The 27,277-nt window shown below is 36.7% G+C and overlaps 1 protein-coding gene across 29 annotated transcripts in view; it reads right to left on the bottom strand.

The window, feature by feature from the left end:
- The window catches only part of STRBP (spermatid perinuclear RNA binding protein), a 158,729-nt gene that overhangs the window by 45,961 nt on the left and 85,491 nt on the right, over positions 1 to 27,277 (bottom strand). For all 29 annotated transcript variants that reach the window (XR_008537323.2, XR_010148859.1, XR_008537325.2 and 26 more), the window contains 8 exons: positions 23,653 to 23,873; positions 18,321 to 18,486; positions 14,555 to 14,699; positions 5,656 to 5,747; positions 5,045 to 5,140; positions 3,663 to 3,774; positions 2,898 to 2,995; positions 2,578 to 2,689 (listed from right to left, as the gene is read on the bottom strand). Coding sequence is in view for 20 of the 29 variants with exons in the window: in XM_054659068.2 (XP_054515043.1) it covers positions 2,578 to 2,689; positions 2,898 to 2,995; positions 3,663 to 3,774; positions 5,045 to 5,140; positions 5,656 to 5,747; positions 14,555 to 14,699; positions 18,321 to 18,486; positions 23,653 to 23,873 (1,042 nt within the window). In the remaining 9 variants the exon portion in view is untranslated. The remainder of the gene's footprint in view (positions 1 to 2,577; positions 2,690 to 2,897; positions 2,996 to 3,662; positions 3,775 to 5,044; positions 5,141 to 5,655; positions 5,748 to 14,554; positions 14,700 to 18,320; positions 18,487 to 23,652; positions 23,874 to 27,277) is intronic.

Raw genomic sequence — 27,277 nt, 5'->3', positions numbered from 1 at the left:
AGGTGGATTTCAACCAGTTAGAATTTTGCCAGAAACAGAGAATCAAGGAAGTAAGGGTACGTGCTAAAGAGTGGTAATCAAGGATCATGTAGTACAAGCACGGTAAGGACAGAAGGGAGAACACGAGGAGGATGAAGGACTATGCAAAGGTACTGGAAAAAATGACAAGATTCAAGAACTGAAATAAGGGTAGGAGACACAGTAATGACAAGAGATTGGAAAGTGGGATTCTTGAAAACATGATTATGGAAATAATACAGGTACAGTTATTGATGAAGACAAGAACTAGGCTATGCCCACAGTATAAGTAACCAAGGAAAGGCAGAGGATAAAATATTTGTGAGAGAAGAAGTCACAGAACTGAGACATTAGTGTTGAAAAAAATCACCTGAGATGCATAAGGAAATCACCGAGAATAACAGGAATAAAGTTTAAACGTGAATGTCAGGAAGCTAGGTGCTAAAAGCATGAAAGTATTGGAGAGATCATTGTATAGCCAAAGCACAAAATAGTAAAGTGACTTGCCCAGGCCATATAACTTTGACAGAACTAGAACAGGAACACTGGCAGTCTGGTTCTATTTTATGCTATCAACTGACAAACCAGCAGTTCCCAAACTTTTGAGAAAGATCTTTAAAGTTAAAAAAAAAAAAAAACTAAGTCACATAATAGTAAACATACTTTTACTATCTAGTGAAGGGGAAAACATAAAACCGAAAGAGTGGTTGTGAATTTGGTGATTGAAATAAAATTTTCTGATACTAATCATAAGAATCTAAATATATATAACATTTTTATTCAATCATTCAATTCACAGACAATGCTTGATGTCACATGGGTATGTAAATCCCTTTCAATAATTTCTTCACCACTAAGCAAGCACCTGCAGGAAGAAAATGGCCTTCATTCCTCAAGTAATATTAAGCACTGGTTTATAATAATCATAGGGTAGAATCTGGAGGATTCTTTCTCCTGAGGAGTTTACAGTGTGAGGCACTGATTCTCAAACTTTTTAGCTCAGGAGTACTTTACACTCTTAAAAAATTATTAAGCACCCGAAGTGCTATGCTTTGTGGGTAATATCTGTCAATACTGAGCATGTTAAAAATAAAACAAAACAATTTTAAACACAAGGATATAGAAAATAAAACATTCCATTAGCCATCAGAGCAACGATCTCATCACATGTCACATGTAGCCTCTGGAAAACTATACACTTAGGAAAGGAAGAGAGAAAAAGGCCAAAAAAAAAAAAAAAAAAACCCCTTAATATTATTACTATTCAACAGCTTTGATGTTGTAGACTCTCTGAAAGTCTTCAGACCCACTGGAATTCTGTCATCTAAATAAACAGACTGGGCAACTGCATTATTTTTGTGATATCTAAAAGTAGAGTAATTTCCATTGTTAGAGGTAGGCTGCATTCCAGGTGAAGAATATCGGTATTAAATATTCCACTTTCTAGTTTAAAAGGAGAGAAAGGGAGGGAAAAAAATTATTTTTGAGGCCTAAGGAAGGCAGTAAGTGGATTCACATTTGAGTATCCACTGTATTCTAGGCAACAAGTCAGGCATTTTAACCGGACAAGAGTCAAAAAAATAAGAAAGAGGGTAATATCCCTAGTGAGAGAGATGAGCTAACTGCTCAAGGCCTAAAAAACTAGGAAGTGGTGGAGCTATGATTGGAACCCAGGTCATACTGAGCCCAAAACCTACATTTTTTCTGCTGAAACTCTGAATTCAACAGACTAATACAAATGGAAGATGGTCCTGAATTTTCCAATATGCTTTTCTTCTCCTCTGTATTTTTCTTTCTTTCTCAGTTAGATAACATTTCCAAGCTTGAGAAAGATAATCAAACTGATTAGTGATAGTGATAATGTCTCCTCCTAGCTTATCGCTGATTTCTTCTCCTTAGACCAGGGGTTCTGAAAGTATAGTCTATGCAGTAATGGCATCTGGCCAACATAGCCAAATGAGTTAGTCATTAATAAGAAAACATGATTATGTTACATCAGCTGACGTTACCTAATAGGAACAGAAGAGAAGAAAGTCAGTGTATTGGTCCATTCTATTTATTGTATTAGTTCATTCTCATGCTACTAATAAAGACATACCAATGACTGGGTAATTTATGAAGGAAAGAGGTTTAATGGACTCACAGTGCCATATAACTGGGGAGGCCTCAGGAAACTTACAATCATGGCAGAAGGGGAAGCAAACACATCCTTCTTCACATGGTGGCAGACGTGCAGAGTGAGGTTGGGGAAAAGCCTCTTATAAAACCATCAGATCCTGTGAGAACTCACTATCACAACAACAGCATGGAGGTAACTGCCTCCATGATTCAATTACCTTCCACCGGTCTGTCTCACAACACCTAGGGATTACGGGAACTACAATTCAACATGAGATTTGGATGGGAACACAGCCAACCCATATCAGTCAGGAAGAAAGCTTTTTATACATGATTTGGATGCACAATTATTAAGTTCCCTAAGCTGTAATGAGAGATGAATCCCATGATTATCTCTACCAGTGCCAACCCCCAACCCTAATAAAAAACTTCCATGCTCACCTTCTTTATCAGTAACTGACCAGGAATACTTCTGAAAAGGCTTACTAGATGGAAGGGGGTCCATCTCCAGCACTTTGTAAATCTGGCCAAAGGCTGATAGTCTGAGTGCATGCTAAAGAACAAAGTATTATATTTAATCACATTTCAATAGCCATTCATAAAGCCCTTAGAACATCTAGCTAAAAAGACACTCATAAATTCTGACATTATAACAGCAGAAGTCCCTAACAACACACAAGAAAAAAGTGTTTGAACACAATTGAGAAAATTAAGTTATGTTATCTCGCTAATAAGTCAGAGTGGCATGCTCAATCTTCTACCTGTGCACTGTGGGTAATATCTTCTTTTTGCTGGATGGTCATATAGCTCAGAGCATCTGTTGGGTCTCGCTCACAAGGATCATGAAGACCAGGACCCCCTTTGGCAAAGGAAAAACACAGGTATCATTTAGAACTGAGTTTAGAATTCGGTAAACTAAAACAAAAGAGAGATGGCTGGGGAGAATGAAGAGAAAATGAAAAAAAAAAACTGAGGAACTAAGTTAAAAGTCTGCTCAGTTAAGTGGAGTAAAAAGGACACACTCTCATTTTCAACATGTTAGCACTTGTATGTCCTTATTTTATACTGGAAGTCACTTGTATATCTAAGGCCCAAACTGAGTCTTACTCTGAGAATTTAGAAACAGCACAATGAATCAGCCCAAATCTTAAAAGGGATTACATATGGAAAATAAGACCAAATTTAATTTTTCCAAATTTAAAACCAGACTACAAACAGAATGAACTTCATACATTTTAACTAAACATCTGCAATTTCAAATTCAGAGTTCGAGGTAAAGCAAATTCAAAGCAGACACAATATATTATTAGTACCCTTTATGTTAGTACATATAAAACACAAATTATAATTATTGAAAAAGAGTTTTATAGCACTTTTCCAACACGCATTCTAGTTGTCAAAATTCCAAGCAAAAGAACTCCTATGCATCATTTTCCTGTGTAGAGAACAAACTTAGCATATATTTAGAAAAATAAACTAAACTGAGATTTGCTGATTGTTCTGCTTCCAGAGTTTGAAACCCTTACCAGGAAGTAGTATTCCAGATGCCAAACACTCCATTACTCGTCTCAAGGCCTCCCCAGCGCCCAAAGGTCTATTACAAGTACCTATAGACTTTTCACATATAAGTTCTAGTGGCTAGAAGATATTAAATTACAAATTAGTACATGCACCAAGTGTTAAAAGGATTCCAGTTAAATGTGAGCTAACATTTCTATCTACAAGGGAGGCCAAAGAGTGAAATTCAATTTAACATTTAGGACCCATTTAACATTTTCCCCATGATTATCAACCTTTACCCTGGGAAGAGTTTTTAAATCAAGGAATTTTAAGATCGTATCTTCAGAAGACATTTTTGTAACAAAAACTTTATATTTATTTACCCAGAAAGGATCACTAGAGAAACTATGGTCTCTAATTCATTTAATAAAGACTTAACAAGTCCTCATATAAGTTAGTAATAGCTAATAACTAGCCAGTGTACAAAACCCAGCCCACTTAATCTCCCACTTAGGAAGCACACAAACCACAAATATTTCAATATAATAATAAGACTTCGTTTCAGACAGCTTGTCTCAAGTATTACCATTAGAATAAACAAACGACCAAATGTCCATGTTCAATAAACTAAGAACTCATGATATTTTGTCAAAGTAATCATTGCTACATTCATTTATAAAATGATCTTTCACGGCTTTATTTAAATTGTTTTACAATGTTCTTAAGTTGTCTTGATTGGAGCAGGCATAATTTCCAAGTTAAGTCAATTTTACAATATATATAAATGATATCCATATGGGGTTAAGTGTACTGTTTGCCTGACTTTAATTACTAACATGAACTTATTTGTAAATGTCTCCACTCAAAGAGAAAGCTACAGAGGTATAGGATCCTTATACCGGCCTATTGGGTAATTTTCATGGTAATGCAAGGGGGCACCAAAAGAGAAGTGGGTCAGCCAAGGAGACTTTTGTGGGCAGCAGGTGAACACTAAGTGATTAACCACCAGTGCAAAGTCAAGTGTAAGAAGACACTCACTTCTAAAACGTATAAAACCTTTTTGTCAGAAAAAAAATATTTCAAGCTCTGTAACATGAATACAATGAGGTAGAAGAGGCAAGTTATATGCACAAAAGAAGAATTCACTTAAAAAGATGCTTTATTTATGACCCTGTCAAATCCCCCTCTGTGAGAAACACCCAAGAATGATCAATAAAAATAAATAAATTAATAAAAAAAAAAAAAAAAAAAAAAAAAAAAGATGCTTTATTTTTTTTTCATGGCAAACATACATAATGCATGCCTTAGCTAACTTAGGAGATAGCCATTTTAAAGTAACATCTCATTTCTATAGGATTTTCCCTGCTACAGCTTCCAAATTTGCTTTTAGCCATATTTAAGTACTTACCCATCCTTTCAATGGTGCCCATGTGGGGACTCTGTTGCACAAATCACGCAGAATGCGGAGGACAATTACACATGATTTTAATCCATTTGCCCTTGCCTAAAACAAACAAAATGATTCCAGATATCCCTATTGAGATCTATTCTTCATTTTGGGCAAGTTCTTTCAAGTGAATACTAAGTAGCAAATTATTCATCAGTTATCAGGCAAACAAAAAAAATCAATTAATCACAAGTAGTAAAATTAAGGTTTAAAAAGGTACACTTTAAAAATAAAAGGACCATAATATTAAAATTAATTTCGTAGTCTCATGGCAACCCCACTCCAGGCAACTACCTAATTTAACCTTTAGCTTTTCTCAGTCATGTTTGATTTTATAAGCAACCATCTGAAATTCAGAATACTAAGCCAAAAAGAATTATAATAAAACATCATGAACTATAGAAGCTATACTAGGCACATATCTAAATTAACTCAATCACTCCAACAACCACACTATGAGCTAGAAAGCACCCCTCATTTTACGTAGTACACAGAAACCAATTAAGTGGCAGGTGTTCCAAATGAAACTTGGACAAACTTTAATAACAATAAGATAGTAACAAAAAGCCAACCTGAAACCATTTGGCATGTCGAAGAGACGCCAAGGCGTTCAGGCATTTCTGCCTGTCCAATAAGTCCGGAGGATCTTTCATCGAAACATTTTCTAACAGTAAAATGGGATAAAGAGAGACAAATACAATTTGACCAAGCGATTCCTATCAAATTATCAAACAATAAAAAATAAAAAGAATAACAGCATTTGAGTGAACTAATAAGACTCCCAGAAAATTTCCTGATTTGGCTGTGTTGCTTTTTAAAAAAATTATGTGCACTATGATTATTATTTAAGTAAACAGTCATCAGAGTAGTTCTGTGCACAAATACAATGAAGCATGAAAAATTCATTCAGTAAACAAATCAATGACAGCTGCTACTTAAAATCTGGGATCTTATTAAGCATCTATAACATTACAGGGCACAAAATAAGTACAGAGCACTTTTTCCTTTGGCAGGATGCAAAGAAGGGAAATCTGGGACCAATAGCATTAACAATTTTTTTAACAGAAGAAATTTTGATCTCTAACCATCTTTAAGGAAAACTGGAAATCAATTATGTCTCATATCAATGAGATATACTGAGAATAAACTGAGGATGACAATTTTTTTACACTAGATAAACTAATTCAACAAGATAACCATTAACAGAAACTTCACCCCATGATTGAGAACTCAAGTATCAGTTTGGAATTCCCTATTCTAAACCAAAATTATTAAACTTACAAATATAAAATACAGTGAACTACATTTCAAGTTTTACATGCCTTTTAAAAATAAAAAGCAACAAAGAACACTATTTAATTATGGCTATTCAGCTTGCCTTAATAATTTAAAGTTGGATTAAATGGCCCAAAGCAGCAAATACCCATATTTGAGAAGATGTCACATGACACTAAAGTCAAGTTTAGACAGCCAAATTTATCTCCTCTAAGCTACTGAAAAGTAGGCTCTTAAACTTTTGGGATTGGTACATTCCATAAATGCACACAATATGCAAATGCTTCTTGAGTAATAATTCTTTGTTTAATACAATTAAGTCAGATTTACCACTCTTTTTAAGGATTCTCTTAAATATAAGACAGCCCACTAACACTTCTTCCCAGCATTATCATGATAGTAACATCGGATAGAGGTAGCGCATTTGTGTGGGCCAACTAATACAATGTATATATTTCTAAATGGGAGACAATAACAAAGATACTTTTTGATTTCTTCAGTTATCAGAGGATCCTATTACAACAATCAATGTTTATTCTGTGGTTTTTTTCTTTTTTTTTTTTGAGACAGGTTCGTCCTTTGTCACCCAGGCTGGAGTGCACTGGCACGATCTCAGCTCACTGCAACCTCCTCCTCCCAGGCTCAAGCGATCCTCCCACCTCACCCTCCTGAGTAGCTGGGACTACAGGCATGTGCCACCATACCCAGCTAATTTTTTTGTAGATATGGGATCTCACTATGTTACCCAGGCTGGTCTCAAACTCCTGGACTCAAGCAATGTGCCTGCCTTGGCCTCCCAAAATGCTGCGACTACAGACATGAGCCACCACACCCAGCCAATGTTTATTCTAACTGATGAAATGTCATTAAAAAAGGCATAATGCCAATAGGAAACAAATCTATTAAAGGAAGAACTGTGGTTCTCTTTACTGGCCATGACACTGTAAAGGCTGAAGTGCTACACACTTATTTTCTGACCAGGTGAGCTCTACACCAGTTATTTGCATTGTTTCCCATTAACCACTGCTAACAAAATCAGAATACAATGTTTCATTACTCCCTTTTACTCATAAAATGGGAAGCCTCAAAAAGGATTATTACTCTGATTTATAAATATAAACAAATGTACCACGGGTATTCATTTCATAGGTGATATAGCTCAATTTTGTCTTTATAGTGATACAAAATATACAAGTAGCTCACTTTAATGTTTCTATGTCAAAATGCTTAACTGTGGTCGATACAAGCATCTGTGTAAAGCTCACATATCAGATAAAACAAACTACTGTAAATGAATGTTTACATTCTCTTAAAAGTTAGACGTAACAAAGGTTGACTACTAAGTAATGTAATCCCAATAAATAGTATGGAACTTATTTTTTAAGATGTCAATTTTTAAATGAATACTATGACAAGCTAAATTTTATTCCATCATCTTACCAAGTAGGAATGTCAGGAAGAGGGAAGACAATGGAAGAGGGAAGTAACACAGAGGATAGGAAAAGGCAAGGCAAGCCAAAATTCTTCTTGTACTTTCTAATACTTTCATCCAGGGATCAGAGCTTGTAATTAGCATCTTACTCTGATTGTAACACAGATATTTTTAATGGGAGACAATGGCAAAAATATTTTGATAAATTATTTCATCCCAAAGTCAGATTGTAACCACAAACTCTTATTTTAGAAAACTGAGACACTGGCTTGCTACAGACAGTCAACATTTGAAGACAACACATTCTATGAAAAAGAGATGAAAGGGACAGGCACTGAACAGAAGGCTTGCACCAGGTTCCCTTTTCCATCACCATCAGAATGACCGTGTTTCTTCATGCTCTGATAGTCAGAAAAGCAAAAGATCCAAAATGGCTTCAATATTCAGGAGGTAGAAAAGAGTAGAGGAGATATAATAATTCATCTCATTTTATCTTTTTCAAAGTTCTTAATATTAAAACAATACAAATTCATATGGTAGCACAGTGCTATTTATAAGCATAGATTGCCTGTTTCCTTTATATAATTAATAATATACAGTTTTATGTATGTTTTCATTCCTTTGAAAAAACTTCATTTAATGTGGCAATCGCAAAGCTGCTGCTGAGAAAACACTGCTACCCTTGGTAGCAGAATCTCAACTTTAATATTTCTGAACTTTAATGTAGGCGTTTAAATTTTGAGGAGGATCAAAACTTTCCTGATAACACATCTTGGAGTTCTTAATTAGAAACAATAAAACTGTGAGCCATTTCATTATCTCCTAGAATGACCAGTGAAACAGATAAGAAACAGCATGGGAGGCAGGAGTTGGAAGGTGACAAAAATGCCAAAAGCAAAGAAATATAGCATTTTTTTGTTTGCTTGTTTTTGTTTTGTTTTTTGTTTTTTGATACAGAATCTCACTCTGTAGCCCAGCTGGAGTGCAGTGGCATGATCTCGGCTCACTGCAACCTCCGCCTCCCGGGCTCAAGCAATTCCCATGCCTTGGCCTCCCGAACAGCTGGGACTACAGGTGCGTGCCACCATGCCCTGCTAATTTTTGTTATTTTTAGTAGAGATGGGGTTTCACCATGTTGGCCAGACTGGTCTTGAACTCCTGACCTCAGGTGATGTGCCCACCTCAGCCTCCCAAAGTGCTGCAATTACAGGTGTGAGCCACCGCACCCGGCCAGAAATACAGCTTTTAAGAACATCTATTACTCAGTAACCTAGCATCAGGGCATGAAGGTACATACAACATTCTGGCAACAGAAGCACTAGAAAGTCTACTATGCCTAACCATGTTCATTTGGTTAGAGGTTAAATCAGTGACCAGAATCACACCATACCACAGGAAATGTTGGTCAGTTTCTCTCAATGCCTTACATGCAAGCTAGCTATCTGTCCCTGTTAACAAAACACCAGCCTGGAGATGGGGCCGGCAAAAAAACAAAACATGATTGCATTAAACAGGAGTTATATGTCTGGAACCTAGGCTCTTCAAAGTTAAAATAATTGAGCTCAGTATCATGAGGGGCTCCTTGACAATCAGGATGAAACTGAGCTACTAAGTCTATGCTGACAGAATTTTCTAATTAGCCTAAGAATATCCTGGCAGCCCCTTCTCTCTCAATTCCTTGAAGCTTTCTGGAGAGAAGACATGCCCCAAACCACTGTCCATGCAAAACACAGGCACATAATAACATAAACAGGTAAATGTAGCAATAAGGTAGAACAGAGAAAGCACTGTTCTCCTAATTTATGTGACTAATGTCACTCGGTATGACTTTTCTTCAGTGGCAGTCTGCCACTGGAAAGACAGTGCCTAAAAGTTTGCCCTGGATTGACCGGGCACGGTGGCTCACACCTGTAATCCCGGCACTTTGGGAGGCCGAGGCAGGCAGATCACAAGGTCAAGAGATCGAGATCATCCTGGCCAACATGGTGAAACCCCGTCTCTACTGAAAACATAAAAATTAGCTGGGTGTGGTGGCCAGTGCCTGCAGTCCCAGCTATTCAGAAGGCTGAGGCAGGAGAATCGCTTGAACCTGGGAGGCGGACATTGCAGTGAGCCGAGATCGCACCACTGCACTCCAGCCTGGAGACAGAGCGAGACTCCATCTCAAAAAAAAAAAGTTTGCCCTGGATAAAGTAGATCCAGAAACTAGGGAAGGCAGGAAAATAAAGCCCATCATTATCACAGCTGTGATGGCTGTACTGTAAAACCTACTGCCTTGACCCTAGCAAGACACATGCTAGTGAGTTTCTGGCCAAGAGGGCGAGTTCACACTGGCACCAATATGAAGGGACTCTGAGGCAACTTCTCTGACAGTCCCTGAAAATCCACCCCAGTACTGAGTAGAGAGGTGTCTCTTAGTCTAAGCCACAAGTGTCTCTGTAGTTTCCTTATCCACCTGGTTTCAAACTGCATTATAAATAAGCAGATAATTTATCACCCCCTTCAATAGCAAATATATTTCTAATTTAAAATCACAAGCACCAAAAGAAATTGAGACTCTGTGTGAAGCTCAGAATGACCAGATCAGCCTAACCACTCATGCAGTAATCCTAGACAATAATGGGAAGTGGCCTGCATACTAGACGTAGAGTCAGGAGAGCTGGGTAAAATGTGAGATTTTCCTCATTTATAAAATGGCAATTAGCTACCCCATAGGGCCATGTGAGGGCTTTTAAAATAAATCATATGTGAGGAAGTGCTTATCACATGGTAGGTTATAAAAATATCTTAACAGAGATTAATCTTCAATATATATTACTTGAGCTATGAGATGCCCATTAATACTTCTTACACACTGGAGAGTCCTATTTAATCAGACAATATGCTGACTATGTTAATTCACTTAACAGATTTATAGGGCTTTTTAAAAAATCATCTACTATGTATTAGGTACCCTTAGAGGTGCTAAGAATAAAGGACAGGCAAAAAGACACCTGAATTATAAGCTATACAATATACCAGGTTTTTATTATTAGCACTGCATAAATCAGTATACTGATTCTAATACTATACATCACTGGGTGTTTAAGAGTTTAACTGTGCTTGGGTTGACTTCTTTTGACCTACCATGTGCACATTATTTTCACTGTTAAGGCAGTTTGAGTAGGTGCATTCAAGAAGCTGACTACTACTATTTACTGAGCAACTACTTTGTGCCAGTTATTGTATAAGTCACATTACATAAATTCTCTCACTTAAAACAACTTTCTAAGGTATTTATAATCCACAATTTAAAACGAGGAAACCTACCCAAGGTCACACAGCAATAGCAACTAATGGAGTTAAGAGTCAAATAAGGCCAGGGGCACTGGCTCACACCTAGCAGTTTGGGAGGCCGAGGCGGGCAAATTGCCTGAGCTCAGGAGTTCGAGGCCAGCCTGGGCAACATAGCAAAACCTCATCTCTACTAAAATACAAAAAATTAGCCGGTCATGGTGGCATGCACCTGTAGTCCCAGCTACTCAGGGGGCTGAGGCACGAGAATTGCTTGAACCCAGGAGGCAGAGGTTGCAGTGAGCTGAGATCATGCCACTGCACTCCAGCCTGGGCAACAAAGCAAGACTGTCTCCAGCAACAACAACAACAACAACAACAACAACAAAACAAGCCAAACGAAAGACTGCTGCACACCAAGATCTGTGCTTCTATGCCTTCATTAGCAGGAAAGGTAGTAATGGGGATATGGTTATTCTACAGGGCCTTCAAGTAAAGGGTTAGAATACAGAAAGACAATGGACAACATAGGAGGAAACTTACCTATGAAACAGTAAACAATACCAAAGAGATTCACTCTGTATTATGGCAATTTAAAATGTAAATCGTGATTTGAAAGGAGTAGGTAGTTAGATCCATTGCACAATCCTGAGGAAATAAGTTTTACGCCCCAGTCCTCTGGTTCTGTCTGCTCTCAACCACTCTTTTTTTTTTTTTTTTTCCTTTTTTAGATTTTACCCAAATACGTGGCAAGTTAAGACAGAAAAAAGAAAGATGTGAGGTGTGTATGTATTGTGAACAGTTTGTTTGGGTGGGGGTGGGTGAAGGAAAGTTGAGATACTACAGGAAAATGTCTCCAAGAAAAAAGTTACAATGGATCTTTTTTTAACTTTGAGAAAAAAAAAAGTATAAATTAGGAGAAAAAAGGGTAACTTTCAGCCCCACAAATTCCTGGGACCTAAATGAATCTTGTGCTTTTATCCCATGCAGCTGAAAAGAACTGCATCAAGGGGATGAGCAGCTGTCTAGTGTGAGAAAACAGAATGGTACAGCCCAGGTCTGAAGTGCGTAATTATAGACCAGATCCTCCAAGTTGCCCAGGAATATACAAACCAGTAACAAAAATCAAAAATTGTCTTTGACAAAGCCCAGGTTAGAAAAAACGAGCAAATTATAAAAGATATCAAGTGAGTCAACAGGGCTGGGATGTTAAGGACAAAAGCAAAGCAAATCTTTCTGCCATTCAAAAAAAAAAGGAAGTAAGATGTGTAAAACATTAGATCAAAGCTGATTCCTTCACCTTACCTGATCCCATATAACAGCTGATGAGATTCAGCTCATAGAGGTCTTTGGATCCTTCAGTAACTCAAACACCTTGAAGAGAGACTATGACTCTCTTACTTTATTACAAAATCTATTCTGTAATAGTTTCTAGCAAGAGTACAATATACTAAGAATGTTTTCAGCTTCTCTAAACAGAAGTTAAAGTTATAAAGGCAACAGACTAAGTTTAAAGGTATCACTGAAAGCTATGACAAAATCTCATATAAGTACACAAAACCAAGGAATAAAGATGACTGGTGTTCCCTTAATACTTTCAAAAAAAAAGATGAAAGGGATGCTGACAGATACAAGCAAACATGTAATTAACTTAGCCTTTGGCAACTTCAGTCTTTTTCTCATCTCCTTATACTCAAATAATTTTTAATAATACCTATAATTACAACACTATTTAGAAATGGTTGGTTTTATACTAGAGGGTCAAGTAGAACACATCTTACCAGAATTAACATTTATCTTGACACTTCAGAAATCATTTTATAGTTCTACAGTTAATGGTGAACTGTAAAGCTGTTAAAAAAATTAAGCCATTTAAGATTGGTTCTTCAGAGGTGCTATAGATACTACATACAGCAAAAAAATTTTAATGCATAGGCATAAGCTCAATTATAGATTGGATGCCCTTTGATTTGAAAATATGACTCATAAATGTGTCTGGTTTATATCTGTTGAGTTATGATATAGATGATTTTAGTTATCCCAAAAAGCATTTTTTTAAAAAGAGTCTATCACTTTTACTTTAAGTGATTCTATGAGTCATGTCTCTCAAAAATTAAAACTCCAACTTTACTGGTACCTTTTTCTCTACCCTTGTCACCAAGTTGAAATAAACTAAGAAACTGACCAATATTTACTGCGGCACTGGTATTTCAGGTAAGGGAGTAAGCAATGGGACTTGTTGAAAGTCTGGTGATGAAAAATAGCAACAGGGAGTCCCCACTGGCCCAGATAGGCTGCAATGCCTCTAAATTGTCATGACAGAGTAGCCAGCTGGTCAAAGGTTTGACACAGGAGAAACACCACCTGGCAAGTTTCTAGGGAATGAGAGGCAGAAACAAGCTAACTTGACAGGATAAAAACATCAGAAAAAGAAGCCCACCACAATTCCATCATGAACTTCTCAAAACTACCAATAACTGAATACATTTCTCTACTTTTATGAGGATGACACTGCCAGACAGCAATTCTTCTTAACTTCAGAAGAAAGTTAGTTTAAAGCATGATTCTCACATAAATCATATTCAAAATGTTAACAGGGTCACAAACCTCCTAAAAAAAAAATTTACTAAACATTATCCATTAAAAAAATTCAGTCCCCCAATTTACATCCCTTACACTATAAAACAAATCTAGACACAGACATGTACAAATCTTTTGAGATTATACAGCTATTAGAAGTCAGGAGCAATATGATGCAAATAATTCTTTTTTTTTTTTTTTGGCAGAGTCTTGCTCTGTCACCCAGGCTGGAGTGCAGTGTTGTGATCTCAGCTCACTGCAACCTCCGCTTCCTGGGTTCAAGCAATTCTCGTGTCTCAGCCTCCCGAGTAGCTGGGATTACAGGCGCCCACCACCACGCCTGGCTAATTTTTTTTGTATTTTCAGTAGAGACGGGGTTTCGCCAAGTTGGCCAGGTTGGTCTTGAACTCCTGGCCTCAAGCAATCCACACATCTCGGCCTCCCAAAGTGCTGGGATTACAGGCATGAGCGACCATGCCCAACCAGGATGCAAGTAATTTTGGAGCAATGAGTAAATTTGAAAACAATTCTGTTTTGGACCACATTTAATCCTGAAATCCGACCATTAAGCCAAAATACATAGACTAAGTTGGCTGATACCAATAACTTAATGCAATACTAGACAAAGTAAAACAGAACAGCAAATGGTATAAAAATTAAAGCAGAGTTAAAACCAACAAGACAAGCACAAGTTTTTGAAATAACATTTTATATTTTGAATTCATACGTTTTTGCAAAATATACTGATTATGTAGAAACAAAGCCATTTAAAATACTATTAAATAGAGTGGCATAAAACAAATGAAGGCTGTTATTTCCTAAATCCATAAAACATTGTTAACATAGCTTTTATATGAAGAAAACAAACAACAACAACAAATATATACATATATATATATACACATGTGTACCTCCATCCTTCTTCTCCAATTCGTCCCTAATTAGAGGTGAGGTAAGTATCACCTTCAAAGTTAGCGTGGGCTCTTTTGTATTCCGAATTATAATAGATGCCTCATTTACACATTGTTCCACTTGATATTTCTCTTCTGTGAGTTTCTGAAAGTCACCAAGATTTCAAAATCACCCAGTTAATTAGACTGAAACCTCAAAAGAAAAAAAAACAATGCTTGTACTAAGTTCTCAAATGTTATTGACTATTAATATTACTGTGCTCAAAGGGCAAAGAAAGCCTGTAACTAGTTCTTTACTGGGGATAACACTTTTCTCTCCTCCCAACTTACAAGAAAACCCTCTTTCTCCATTCTTTAAAAAGCAACCACAATGTCAACCATCCATACAATTATGAAACAATATTTAAAACCATTCTAATATTTGAAAGTAAAATGCCAATAGCATCAGTATGTGATAAATGGTAAATTATTGTTCTTAAAATTATTACAGAGAACTATTATAAAATAAGAAATAGCTGGGACTGCTCTCCAAAACAATAGCTCTTTTTGTAGAGCAGCCTGAACAGGAACTCCTACTTGGCAAAAACTTATGAATATAGGATTATGGAGCTTTTTAAAGAGCACCAAATAAGCACGAATGAAAAAGTATCTCTGCACAGTCACTGACCAGGAGGAAACAGTGAGTATAAACAAATAACTTCTTCCCTTCTCTGACAACAGGTCTCAGAGATCTTCCAATGGGACCTACCACTATGGGTCAAGTCATCTGACATCTACAGAAAACCTACATTGCTTCTTTTAACATACAAATATAAACAAACATACAATTTAGGTAGGGGCCTCCCACAAAATAATCACCTGATCAGAATTATATATTAAGTTATGCTTAATATATTATTATACATTAAATATATGATTTAAAATAAGTTACACGGGGCTTTTTTTCTTAGTGGTGAAATTTAGTGTCTATTACCTGACATACAGTAGCCAGGCTGAATGGGGACACTACCAAGTCCCTGCTCATCAGTGTGTATTAAAAGAATTCAAAGTCACTTATGTAAAAATAGCATTTTACCATTAAATGATCCCAAAAAAGTAGGAAAGGGAAAACTCATTATCCTACTTTTGAATAGAGGAAGCCAAGGAAGGGAAAGGCCATACGTAGATAAAAGAACCGGAATATAAAGAAACTGCAAAAAACAGCTCACATTCATTTTGTCACTAAAAGAGCATTAAAGATGTCTATCAAAGAATAAATTGAACTTCATTTTTCAATTATGCATGTCGATCACCATAAGACACACCCAAAATAATAAACATAATATGCATTTTGTGCTAGAGTAATTTTAAGTGATTTCTGGTTTTGGTCATCCTCCTCCTCCTTTGCTCAAAGAAGTTCTAAAAGCATCCTAGGAAAGAATATGAAGAGAAAAGGTAAGGTAAAACCTCAGCTAACTAACGTACTTAGATAACTGAAAGTTTTGCTATGTTAAGTGCTCGGGAAAAAGATTTTTGGTCCATAAGGAAATAATATCGTATCAGAGACTGGTTTTCCACACAAACACCATGAAAACTGGGCAGGGCAGGAGGGGCGGAGGGTGCTCGGGGAGAAAGGTTTAATTGTAAAAGTCACACTTAATTTCATGAATATTATTAGTAACAATACACTTGCACACATGTGTATATATGTGGGCATGTGTGTACATGTATACATTTTAATCTGAGATTAGTGTACAATCATCATCCCCATTTTACAAGAAAATGTATCTTTACCCAAACATAGATTTATTGTTGGAGAAATCTATTAGCTATGTTAAATTGAAAGATACTTCTCCTAATTTCCACCATTAGTCTTCAGAGTTCACACCTCTTTTACCTTCTGCCAGACAGCATTTCGAAGACCTAAAGGTATTTATATCTTTTTTAGTTTCTTTAGCCTAAAAAGCTTCAGTCTCCTAAAATTTGAGATGGTTTGTATACCCTGTACACCCTCCAGGGTAACCCCCTTGAATACTTGCTAACTGGACAAGAACCTTTTTAAACTGCGATGCTCATAAATAAAGACCCTCACTCAAGAGAGAAACAATGTGGAGTTTACAAAGTTGTGATCTGCACAGAGAAAGCTCTAACAATGCCAACTAAAGCTTGGCCCAATCTTCTGTGTCTTCAAAACAGGAGAGATGTGATAGATTTTCTGAATAAAAACTCCGATTTACTATTGCACTGGTTCTCAACCCCTTTTCAATGCTGCAACATCTGAGGATGAGGAATATGATCATTCTCATAAGAAACAAGATTCATGAAAGGAACAGAAAGGGGGTGAGATGGGTGAAAAAGCCACTAGTATGTCTGATTCTGATAATTCTAGATGTAAGAGTAACGATGTTTACTATACTAACAGCAGAAATACAGATTAAATGCTAAAACAAAATAAAAATTGAAATGGGAACTTTATTAATATTCTAATAAACTACAAGTATAGTTAGCCAGAAAGCCCATTAATGAGCTTTCTACTTTGTAAAGCTTTATTCCATGTTTAATACATAAAGCTATGTTCCACTCTCCTTCCTCCAAATGATCACAAAAGGATTTTTTTAAAAGGGAGGGAAAGGTAAATAGATTCAACCCTATAAAAGACCAGAAAACATTTCTCCATCAAAATTGAAAGTGGAAAAGCCAAGTATGTTCTGTCACTTTAAAAACCATATATTAAGACAAAATGATAACATAGTGCCCCCAAAATTAATACAGGAGAATGTGCCAATCAGTAAAATAAATCTGAGTGTCAAGAATGGTACTAAAAAATCAGAGATGGTTTTGAGGGTCAGCTAGTGAATATGAAAGAAAATGATCTAGTAACAAAGCTAATAAAAACAAACTTAGAATTCATACATCTTGAAAAAAAGACCCCTTTTAAAAGATATACAAATAAAAGAAACTAAATTTTAAAAAGTGAGTGGTGGTGGGGAGCATTCAACAATTTACAAGTTTGGACTTAGAGGCCAACATCTATTTCTGTGGCATTGATATGAAGACAAACTAATATAAAATTATCAAAAGCTGTAATTTAATTGGACCATCTGAAACTGAAGATGATCACAGACTCCCAATCAGTGATGCAATGAGTCCTTGGGGTAGGCTGGCAGGGCAGGTCCTAGAATGACCAGAACCCCAGAATGGTTACCTTCATCCCTGAGGAGCCTTCAGCCTTCAGCAGCATCCTCCAGGGAACATGCCAACATCATATTTTTCTAAATGCATCCCAGTGTAAAAAAGGTTTGGAGACAAGAAATAAACAGTAATTTCCATTAACAGAACAAAGAGGTGGCAAATTAACTGAGTCTTCAGTTTTAAAAATTACTATCTATGAAAGTCTCTCGTTGATAAGAAAGTCTCTTAGTCTCTAGAAAGTATCTAGGCTGTTTTCAATCTTCTAATTATTTTCTGCAGTATACCAACCCTTCCAAGAACTTTATAATGGTGAGACCTGGCCTGGAAAAAATGAAGATTCTCAGCAAGATACAACGGAAAAGTTTAAGATGGTACCTTAATGGCCATCTTAATTTGGTAAATATATCCTGAGTACAAATCACCAGAAGTTTGCTTTAACTGTGATGAATTAGTCATTGACCCAGAGTAGCAGTACTCATTTTGTCTGTGTCTATCCTATTAGCTATTAGCAATTCTGGTTAATAATTTTTTCAAAGTCACTACCTATTTCACCTTTTTACAAATTCGCCTAGAGGTGCAGTTAAACTGTACTCACCTGAATCTGAATAGGAAGATTATCTTTGACTGTATTTAACAGGGTCTCTGTGGGTTTGTCTTTGCACATTAAAACCAGCTCCAAGTCCATATCATCTTTAATCAGCAAGCCTTTTGCAACCAGGCCAATCCTCATTACACCACACAATGTCCGACCACCTTGATCCCTAAAAATAAAAGTCTGCATGATTACTTTCACAACCTATTTCCCAAACTATAACTTAATCATCACTTGGCTTCCTGAATACCCTTATGAACTGATAAGGGAGTATGTAAATCCAGACATCCAAGTATCCACAAAATTAAGCCTCAGATTTGAGGCTTATAAAGTATCTATCTTCCCTCAAGGAGTCAATGGGGAACGTATTTCATACTACAGATCTTGTAATTCTTTACTACATTTATACTGCTTAAGAAAACTCAAAAATACTGTATTCTCTTAAATATTTTTTCAAATTGTTCTTTTAAATTTCCTTCTGGCCAGGTGCAGTGGCTCATGCCTGTAATCCCAACACTTTGGGAGGTCAAGGCAGGAGGATCATTTGAGCCCAGTAGTTCAAGACCAACCTGGGCAACACAGTAACACCCTGTTGCCACAAAAAATGTAAAACAATTAGCCAGGTGTAGTGGCATGCACCTGTAGTGCCAGCTATTCAAGAAGCAATGGAGAGAGGATTGTTTGAGCCCAGAAGGTTGAGGCTGCACTGAACCATGTTTGCACCACTGCACTCCAGCGTGGGTGACAGAATGAGACCCTGTCTCAAAAAATAAAAATAAACTTCCTTCTGTGTTAGTAGTAATTAGGCAATTTGTGAGGAACATGAATACCACTGTATATTGAGAAAGAACATCAGCACAGAAATCTAAAAGACATGGATTCTACTCGTAGTGCCTGCTGACTCAGTATCCACAACAGTAAAATGACTATTGGCTAGATGAGCTAAAATTCCTCCCAACTATATCATTCTAAAGTGCCTCCCTTTCTATATCAGCTTATGGGGAAAGCAGAAAAAAGTGATAAAAGTATAGAGCTAAGGAAGGAAAGATAAACTGCCAGCATATGCATTCCAAATCCAGGAGTAGCTAAAAGAGCAAACACTCAAAGAAATCAAGTCATAAATGGTGCATAAGAAAGGTGCTCATCTATCCTTGATTTTAATTCTAAAAGTTTCTTATTGGTTCATTTCCCTTAATCACAAATGAAAATATTAACTAAGTTTAACCTTCTTTCAACAAATAAGCAAGTGTTTGAGTATGGCAAACATATTTACAGGAGTTACAGTCTCTCCTGCTCCTGAGGCTTACTCTGTAGTTAAGCAACAAAAGCAGTAACAGTTTAAGTGCCCTATTTAAAAGGGGAAGAGAAAGTAACATCTGAGCACAAACAGGTGTCACATATTCTCATTTAAATCTCACCACAAGCCTCCATTTGCAAGACAAGAAATGTGAGCCTCAGAAAAGTTAATTGTTCAAGTTCACCAAGAAAGTAAAATGGCAAAGCCTAAATTCAAACCTAAGTTGTTTTGACCACAACATTCAGGTCCCTTACATTATATGATTGCTTCCCAAGTTCAGAAAAGGGAGAGGTCAAAATTAGAGATGTCAAGCAAGGCAAACTGAAAGTCTGACTTCAGCAGAATCTTGATCTACCTAGATGGGAAACAGTCATTCTAGCTATAAGCAAAGAATCAGCAGAGTTGGGCAAGAATCAGCAGAGTTGAGAATAAAATGGAAAGGGAGAAGGAAGAGAAACAAATTGTGGCAGTGGAAACTAGAAAGGAAGATAAATAATCCAGCCATGGGTTCAGTGCCTGGCACACTTATAGAGATTCAATAAACATTAAATCAATGAAAAATGTTAAAGGTGGTATAAATATAGAAATAAAAAGCATTTTAAAGCAGGTGACCAAGTGTAGGCAATTGTCTGATATTAACAATAGAGAATCAGTCATCTTTGATTTCTTCTTCCTCTGTATCCTTGTCCTCTCATTCTTCCAAGTCTAATATTGTAATGGTTTATAAATTATCCCTCTATAATCACCATCAAACTTGCAAACCAGTTTCTTCAGGCTTTTATTACCTCTCACGTAGACCACCTCAATAACCTCCTCCTTACTGGCCTTTCTGACCTCTGTCATCTCCAAAGTACTGTATACAGCAACCAGAATAATCTTCCAAAGGCGCTGATTGGATAACACTCTACCTACTAATTCATTGGTGTCCCACTGAACACTTGGACACTTACCATATTGGAAAGCAATTTAGAAAATGACATCGCTTCCTGGTTCAAATCCTGGCTCTGCTACTTACTGTGTGACATTGGACAAATTTCAAATAACTTGACTTCTTTTGAGCCTGCTTCCTCATTTGTAAAACAGGAATAATACCTTTCTTACAGAGTGGTAGTGAGAATATATGTAACAAACTTTGGCCAGAGCCCAACAGATATTAACAGCTCAATAAACAACAGTTATTATTCCTTAAACAGTTCTATACTTTCTCATACCTAGATCAGTGCTGAGATTTATTTTTTTCTTTCACTTTCACCACATGCCAAAACCCTACCCCTATCCATCCTCTGAGCCTATTCCAAGTGCTACCTCCTTCATGGAGCTTTTGCAGATTTCCAGAACCAGCACATCATCGTCTCTCCCTGCTCTGTACTTTCACATGTTATTCACAGGAAACTGAAGAATGGATGCTAAGAAAACTGGATCTGGAGTCAGAGAAACTTGAATATGAGTCCTGGTTCAACCACACATATTTACTAAGTAGCCTTAAGCAAGTTAAAGTTTGTTAATGATTCTGAGTCACTCTTTTTTTTATAAGCAAGTTTGGAGCACAGGAAATTTCACAAGTAAAACAGGAGTGGAGAAAGGAAGATAATAATATTAGAGACTGGTAGATTTGCTGAAAGATAGTAGGAAAAGTACTGTGGTACCATAGTTGGCACTCAATAAACAGTAGCTGTTATTAGCTCAGTTATTAAATTCTAAACCATAATTATGATATACTTGGTCTTATCAGCCCACAGGTAGAAGACAGCATGATTGAGCAGAAAATCAATTCCTAATTCAAACAGTTCTGAATTTGAATTTAAAAATTGGAACATAGCAGTTATTGTAAAGCAAGCAACCCAATGTATTTGAATTTACTATATGTGAATTTAAAATTAAAAACAGAATTCTAATATTCCTAATAATACATATTGTAGGACCTTGTATAAGTTATTTGACTTTTGAATCCATTTTTAAAAAGGTAAAGCATTAAGTTAAATTAAGACAGCATAGGTAAAAGCTGCCTAACCATGCCTGGCAATGGAAAATGCTTAATTGCTTAATAAATACAAGCTACCCCCCACCCATCTCTGTGTCCTTCAGAGTGGTTAACACTCACCAGGCGCACAATATATGTTTATTACCAGAACACAACTCTGTCCTTGGAATACATGCCAGCCTCTGATATAATAATAGAATCTCATTCTGCACTCCTTGAGTTCCACCACATGGGAAGGATCATAGGCAAGGGCTCACCCAGAGACTGTTCCACAAAACGGAAAGACTGTACATAGACAACCAAGAGCATCCACACACAGAAGTATAAAATCCAGGCCTGGCATGGTGGCTCATGTCTGTAATCCCAGCACTTTGGGAGGCCAAGGCAGGATAGCTTGAGGTCAGGAATTCGAGACCAAATTCGGCAATGCAGCAAGACTCTGTCTCTCCAAACAAAATTCTTTTTTTTTAAATTAGCCAGGCATGATGGCACACACTTATAGTCCTAGCTATTCAAGAGGCTGATGTAGGAGGATCACTTGAGCCCAGGAGTTCAAGGCTACAATAAGCTATGATCACACTACTACGCTCCAGCCTGGGCAACAGAGCACCCTATCTCTAAAAAAATAAAAATAAAAATAAAACTTCAAATAAAAGTATGGAGCATATTATCCTGTACAAGTCTTTAAATCACAGACCTCATCCAGTTAAGCAAGTCTATAAGAGTGCTTTCCAAAATATGCCAGGCTTGAGAAGAAACAAAATTAGAAAATGTATTAAAAAGACATAAACTTCACTGAAATATATACTTACAATTAGTAAAAATAGCAAATCTTATGTTATATATTTTACCACAATAAAAAAAATTTTAACATGACATAAACATGTAGCAAAGTGCAATTTAAATCTGGAATACATGACTATTTAACTTGCACAGGAGCTGAGATACATATAGAACTAAATAATTAGATAACATTACTAATGAACACGAACTCCAAATCTAACAGTAACATTTGTACAGACATCATATATGAGAAAAATTACACATTTCCAAGAACCTTCAAAGTGACAAGACCATGACCAGACACAATGTATAAACTGCCTGTAAATAGTTAAAAAAAATTGTGCTCTTCAGCAATAAAACTGACACACTGATTATCTTTGATCTGAAGATAAAAAAGTTATACTATCTTTCAGTGAAGAAAATCCATTTATCAATACTTTCCTATTATTATTTACTTATCACACTGATTTAAAGTTAAAAGCTGCAAAAATTCTGTAACCTCTTTCACTTACAAATTATAGCCAAAGCAATGTTTTTATTCATAGAGTATAGTCAAATGAGCTCCATCTTTCAAAGTTAGACACTTATTCCAATCATTGTGACAACTGCTCAAAACAGTAACTTTAAGCTTATCCTGGCATAAAAAGATTAATGATCTAACTCCAGGTACCATTTCAGTTTCACTAATCTATTATTGTCACACTTAGAATATGCTACTATAATTGTTGAGGGGTGTGGGTCCCATTAGATCTTTATCCAATCCACAAATATACAAAGAGCAGTTATGATATGCAAGACATTGCTAAATTCCTGGGAATCAGTGAGGTAGATACAGTCAAAAATACCTTTAAAATACATTTTCCTACACTCTTTCTTCTACACAAGGATTTTTAAATGCCTTACACAAATGGTATTTTATGATCTCCCCAGAGATCAAAAACACTACTATTTATTTGAAAATTTAGGAGGCTGAATCAACACAGGAAAAAGATCATAACTTTGAAACATAATGATTTTAAAGGACTTGGTGTTCTCTCAAAAGGGATCCTAAACAGGTCCATTTTCTTTCTCTGGCTCTAATCTTTATTCTTTACTTGCTTTCCTTTCACATTTAACTCAGAAAATCTCCATGTAACATTTACTTCCTTGGTTATAGTCTCACATATGCATAAGACAAAATCCAAAAAACAGCGTTAACACACACTCAATCCAGCAGACCTTAGAGCTTTGCTGTGCACTCTAGCACAGCGTCCCAGAGGTCAGTCCACACTCACTTGGAATAGTTTTCTCCGGCCTCATCTTTCTTCACTTCTGTCTCACCCTCTGTTTTTGTGCCTTTATTTGTTTCATCCAACCAATCTGAGACATGTTTAAGAGCACATTCAACAGTAGATACCATATTCTGAACAGCTTCAAGTTCCTCCGGAGATGGATAGATTGTTGAATGTTTCACCATAACATGGCGATCATCATTAGCAAAAGATCGAATAGATCTCTGTTAGAAGGAGAACGAAAACAATTACTTCAAAAAAGAAACATCACCTGAAAAAGATGATATACAACTATATCTCTAGCCAACCCATAGCACTGACTGTCTACTGTGAAACAGTTAATACTGAAACAAGAAAAAACTGCTCCAGAGTGGGAAGTAAAATCCCATTCTACTGAACTCCTCACCAGAAAACAAGAGCTCTTCCATTCATGTTTTGGTAAGGTGCACTTCAGTCACTCTTGGCATTATTTATAAATAATGTTATCCTGGCCAGGCACGGGGGCACATGCCTGTAATCCCAGCACTTTGGGAGACCGAGGTGGGCAGATCACTTGAGGTCAGGAGTTTGAGGCCAGCCTGGCCGACATGGTAAAACCCCGTCTCTACTAAAAATAAAAAAATTAGCTGGGTGTCGTGGCATGCACCTATAGTCCCAGCTACTGAGGAGGCAGAGGTTGCAGTGAGCCAAGATCACGCCACTGCATTCCAGCCTGGGCAACAGAGTGAACTCTGTCTCTAAATAAATAAATAAATGAATAAAGTTATCTTTTAGCTGAACCTACACATTCTGAATACTACTTCAACAAATGTCATCCACATCACACATCATCTGCAAGAATTAGATACTTCTTAGCTTCAAGAGAGTCCCAGAAATGCAGGATGGTGAGTGACTCATAAACTGCCAAAGACTTCTAACCTTTCCAAACTGCCAAAGACTTCTAACCTTAGAAAATTGAGATTTCACGGCTGGGCATGGTGGCTCATGCCTATAATTCCCAGCATTTTGGGAGGCTGAGGTGGGAGGATCGCTTGAAGGCCAGAAGTTGGAGACGAGCCTGGGTAATGTAGCAAGATCCAATCTCTCCAAAACATAAAAAAAATTAGCCGGACATGGTAGCGGGCGCCTATAGTCCTAGCCACTCAGGAGGCTGAGGCAGGAGGATCCTTAGAGCCCAGGAGTTCGAGGTTAAGTGAGCTACCACTATGTCACTGCACTCCAACCTGGGCAACAGAGTAAGACCCAGGTCTCTATTTAAATTTTAGAATTTAGGATTTCATAATATAGAATAATATGAAATAAAAAGTTATCTGTGAACACTATAAGAAAACTATAAAAAACATTAAAATAGTGTTCACTATTTGACATTCAAAACTTTGGTGCAAGGCCTTTACTTTTTTAAATAGCCTAGTGGGAGACATTCCAAATGCAGAGTGGGAAAAATACATACTGCAAAATGACAAGCTAATTTACAAATATATTCTCAATCAAAATCTCCTCAGGACTGATTTACTTAAATCTCAACAAAAATCATTTTAAAGCTCATTTGGGGAAAAACATAAATAAGGGTATCAAGAAATACTCTACAAAGATCGAAGGGTGGTACCACTAACTAAAATGAAATATCAGATCAGTGGAACAGACCAGAACCCAGAAAATAAATGGATCTCATGAAAATTTAACAGAGTAGATTCTATACACTCATGAGTCACACATCCAAAAACCTTTAAATTTTTCCAAATTTACAAATATCACGAAGACACTTATACCAATACACAGCAAAATGAACAAGGATAACTTAGTGAGTTTTCCATAAAGCCTAAAATATTCCATTTAAAAGCTGGTTATACTGTCTTTACTTACATGAAATTATATGTTAGTACATGGTAAATATTTTGTTTTGAAGTCCATCGCAAACTAAAACATTCTCAATTTTTTATGAACAGTCTTGCCTTTTTGTTCTTGTTTGAATATCTATGTTTAAAAATCACATTATTTTTGGATAACAGTAAATTAACACTATAGTGTCACTGTCCTCTATAAAGCAAAGAAAACTTTGGTTGAAAAGGTAATCATTTGAAAACCTCTATCATTATATAAAAACAGAGCTAAAATAGATTACAAAGCTTTTCTTTTTCTCAATAAAAATCATCTGTCTAGATGTCTTTCTTGCTCAACATCCACAACCAGTTTTCCAACTGGTGCAGTTTGCCACAAAGAAACAAATTTTTTAAACACTTAGTGAGACATATTCATCTATCCCAAAGTAAGTACTAGAGAACAAAAGAGCCATAGAGTTGGAAACGCTAGGCTGTTAGCTAGGCTCATGTACTTGCTAAATTACCTAGTCCTGCACACCGGCCACACCTGAGCAAAACCGCGTATTGCCACATTACATAAACATCTGTCATTTATCACACAAATAATAAAGACTGCCAATGTTAAATCTAAAAATGTTACATCTAACATTCCACTGGATGTGACAGGATAAGCACCATGAAACAACAGTGACAGGCCATGCACGGTGGCTCATGCCTGTAATCCCAGCACTTTGGGAGGCCAAGGCAGGCGGATCACCTGAGGTCGGCAGTTCGAGACCAGTCTGACCAACATGAAGAAACCTCGTCTCTACTAAAAATATAAATTTAGCCAGGCATGGTGGTTGGTGCATGCCTGTAATCCCAGCTACTTGGGAGGCTGAGGCAGGAGAATTGCTTGAACCCAGGAGGCGGAGGTTGCAGTGAGCTGAGATCACACCATTGCACTCCAGCCTCAGCAACAAGAGCAAAACTTCGTCTCAAAAAAAAAAAAAGAAAAAAAGAAACAGTAACAGGAAAAATTGAAGAAATGCAGAGAAATCTTATTTACTCAAATAAGCTCTAAACAGATTTTCTTTAAGTATTAAAAAAATAAATCAGACTGGGCACAGTGGCTCACGCCTGTAATCCCAACACTTTGGCTCACGAGGAGGGTGGATCATCAGAGGTCAGGAGTTCGAGACCAGCCTGGCCAACATGGTGAAACCCTATCTCTACTAAAAACACAAAAATTAGCCAGGTATGGTGGTACACCCCTACAGTCCCAGCTACTCAGGAGGCTGAGGCAGGAGAATCACTTGAACCCGGGACACAGAGGTTGCAGTGACCTGAGATTGTGCCATTGCACTCCAGCCTGGGCAACAGAGTGAGACTCCGTTTCTTTAAAAAAAAAAGACAAAAAATTAAATCAGAAGAACCATGCAGAAAGAGAAAATTCTCATTGCAATCTGAGATCTAAAAAGCAAGTAATAAGAGAAACCAGAAAATACTCATCAATTAAATTATATAAAAACACAAAATTTATACACCAGAAAATCTAAGCTGAATTTAAAAAGAATAAACTAAGGAAGACATCTTCATCCACTCTGAAAAATAATAAAGCATTTCTTTTAGTTGTAAGAATATCAAGACTATAAGAAATGAGCAGAATGAGAGGTAAATAATTCACATGGTAAGATATAAAAGAATCAGTGTGGTTTTTTCACATTTCACCACATAACTAAAATGACAGGGAAAATCCCAAGTTAACATTTGTTCCCACAATCTAGATCTAAAATATCAGAATTTCTTCTCTAAGGAGTCAGCTGATT

Source organism: Pan troglodytes, chromosome 11 (genome assembly GCF_028858775.2).
Source record: "Pan troglodytes isolate AG18354 chromosome 11, NHGRI_mPanTro3-v2.0_pri, whole genome shotgun sequence".
Taxonomy (NCBI): domain Eukaryota; kingdom Metazoa; phylum Chordata; class Mammalia; order Primates; family Hominidae; genus Pan; species Pan troglodytes.
This window is presented reverse-complemented; position numbering and strand designations above follow the sequence as displayed.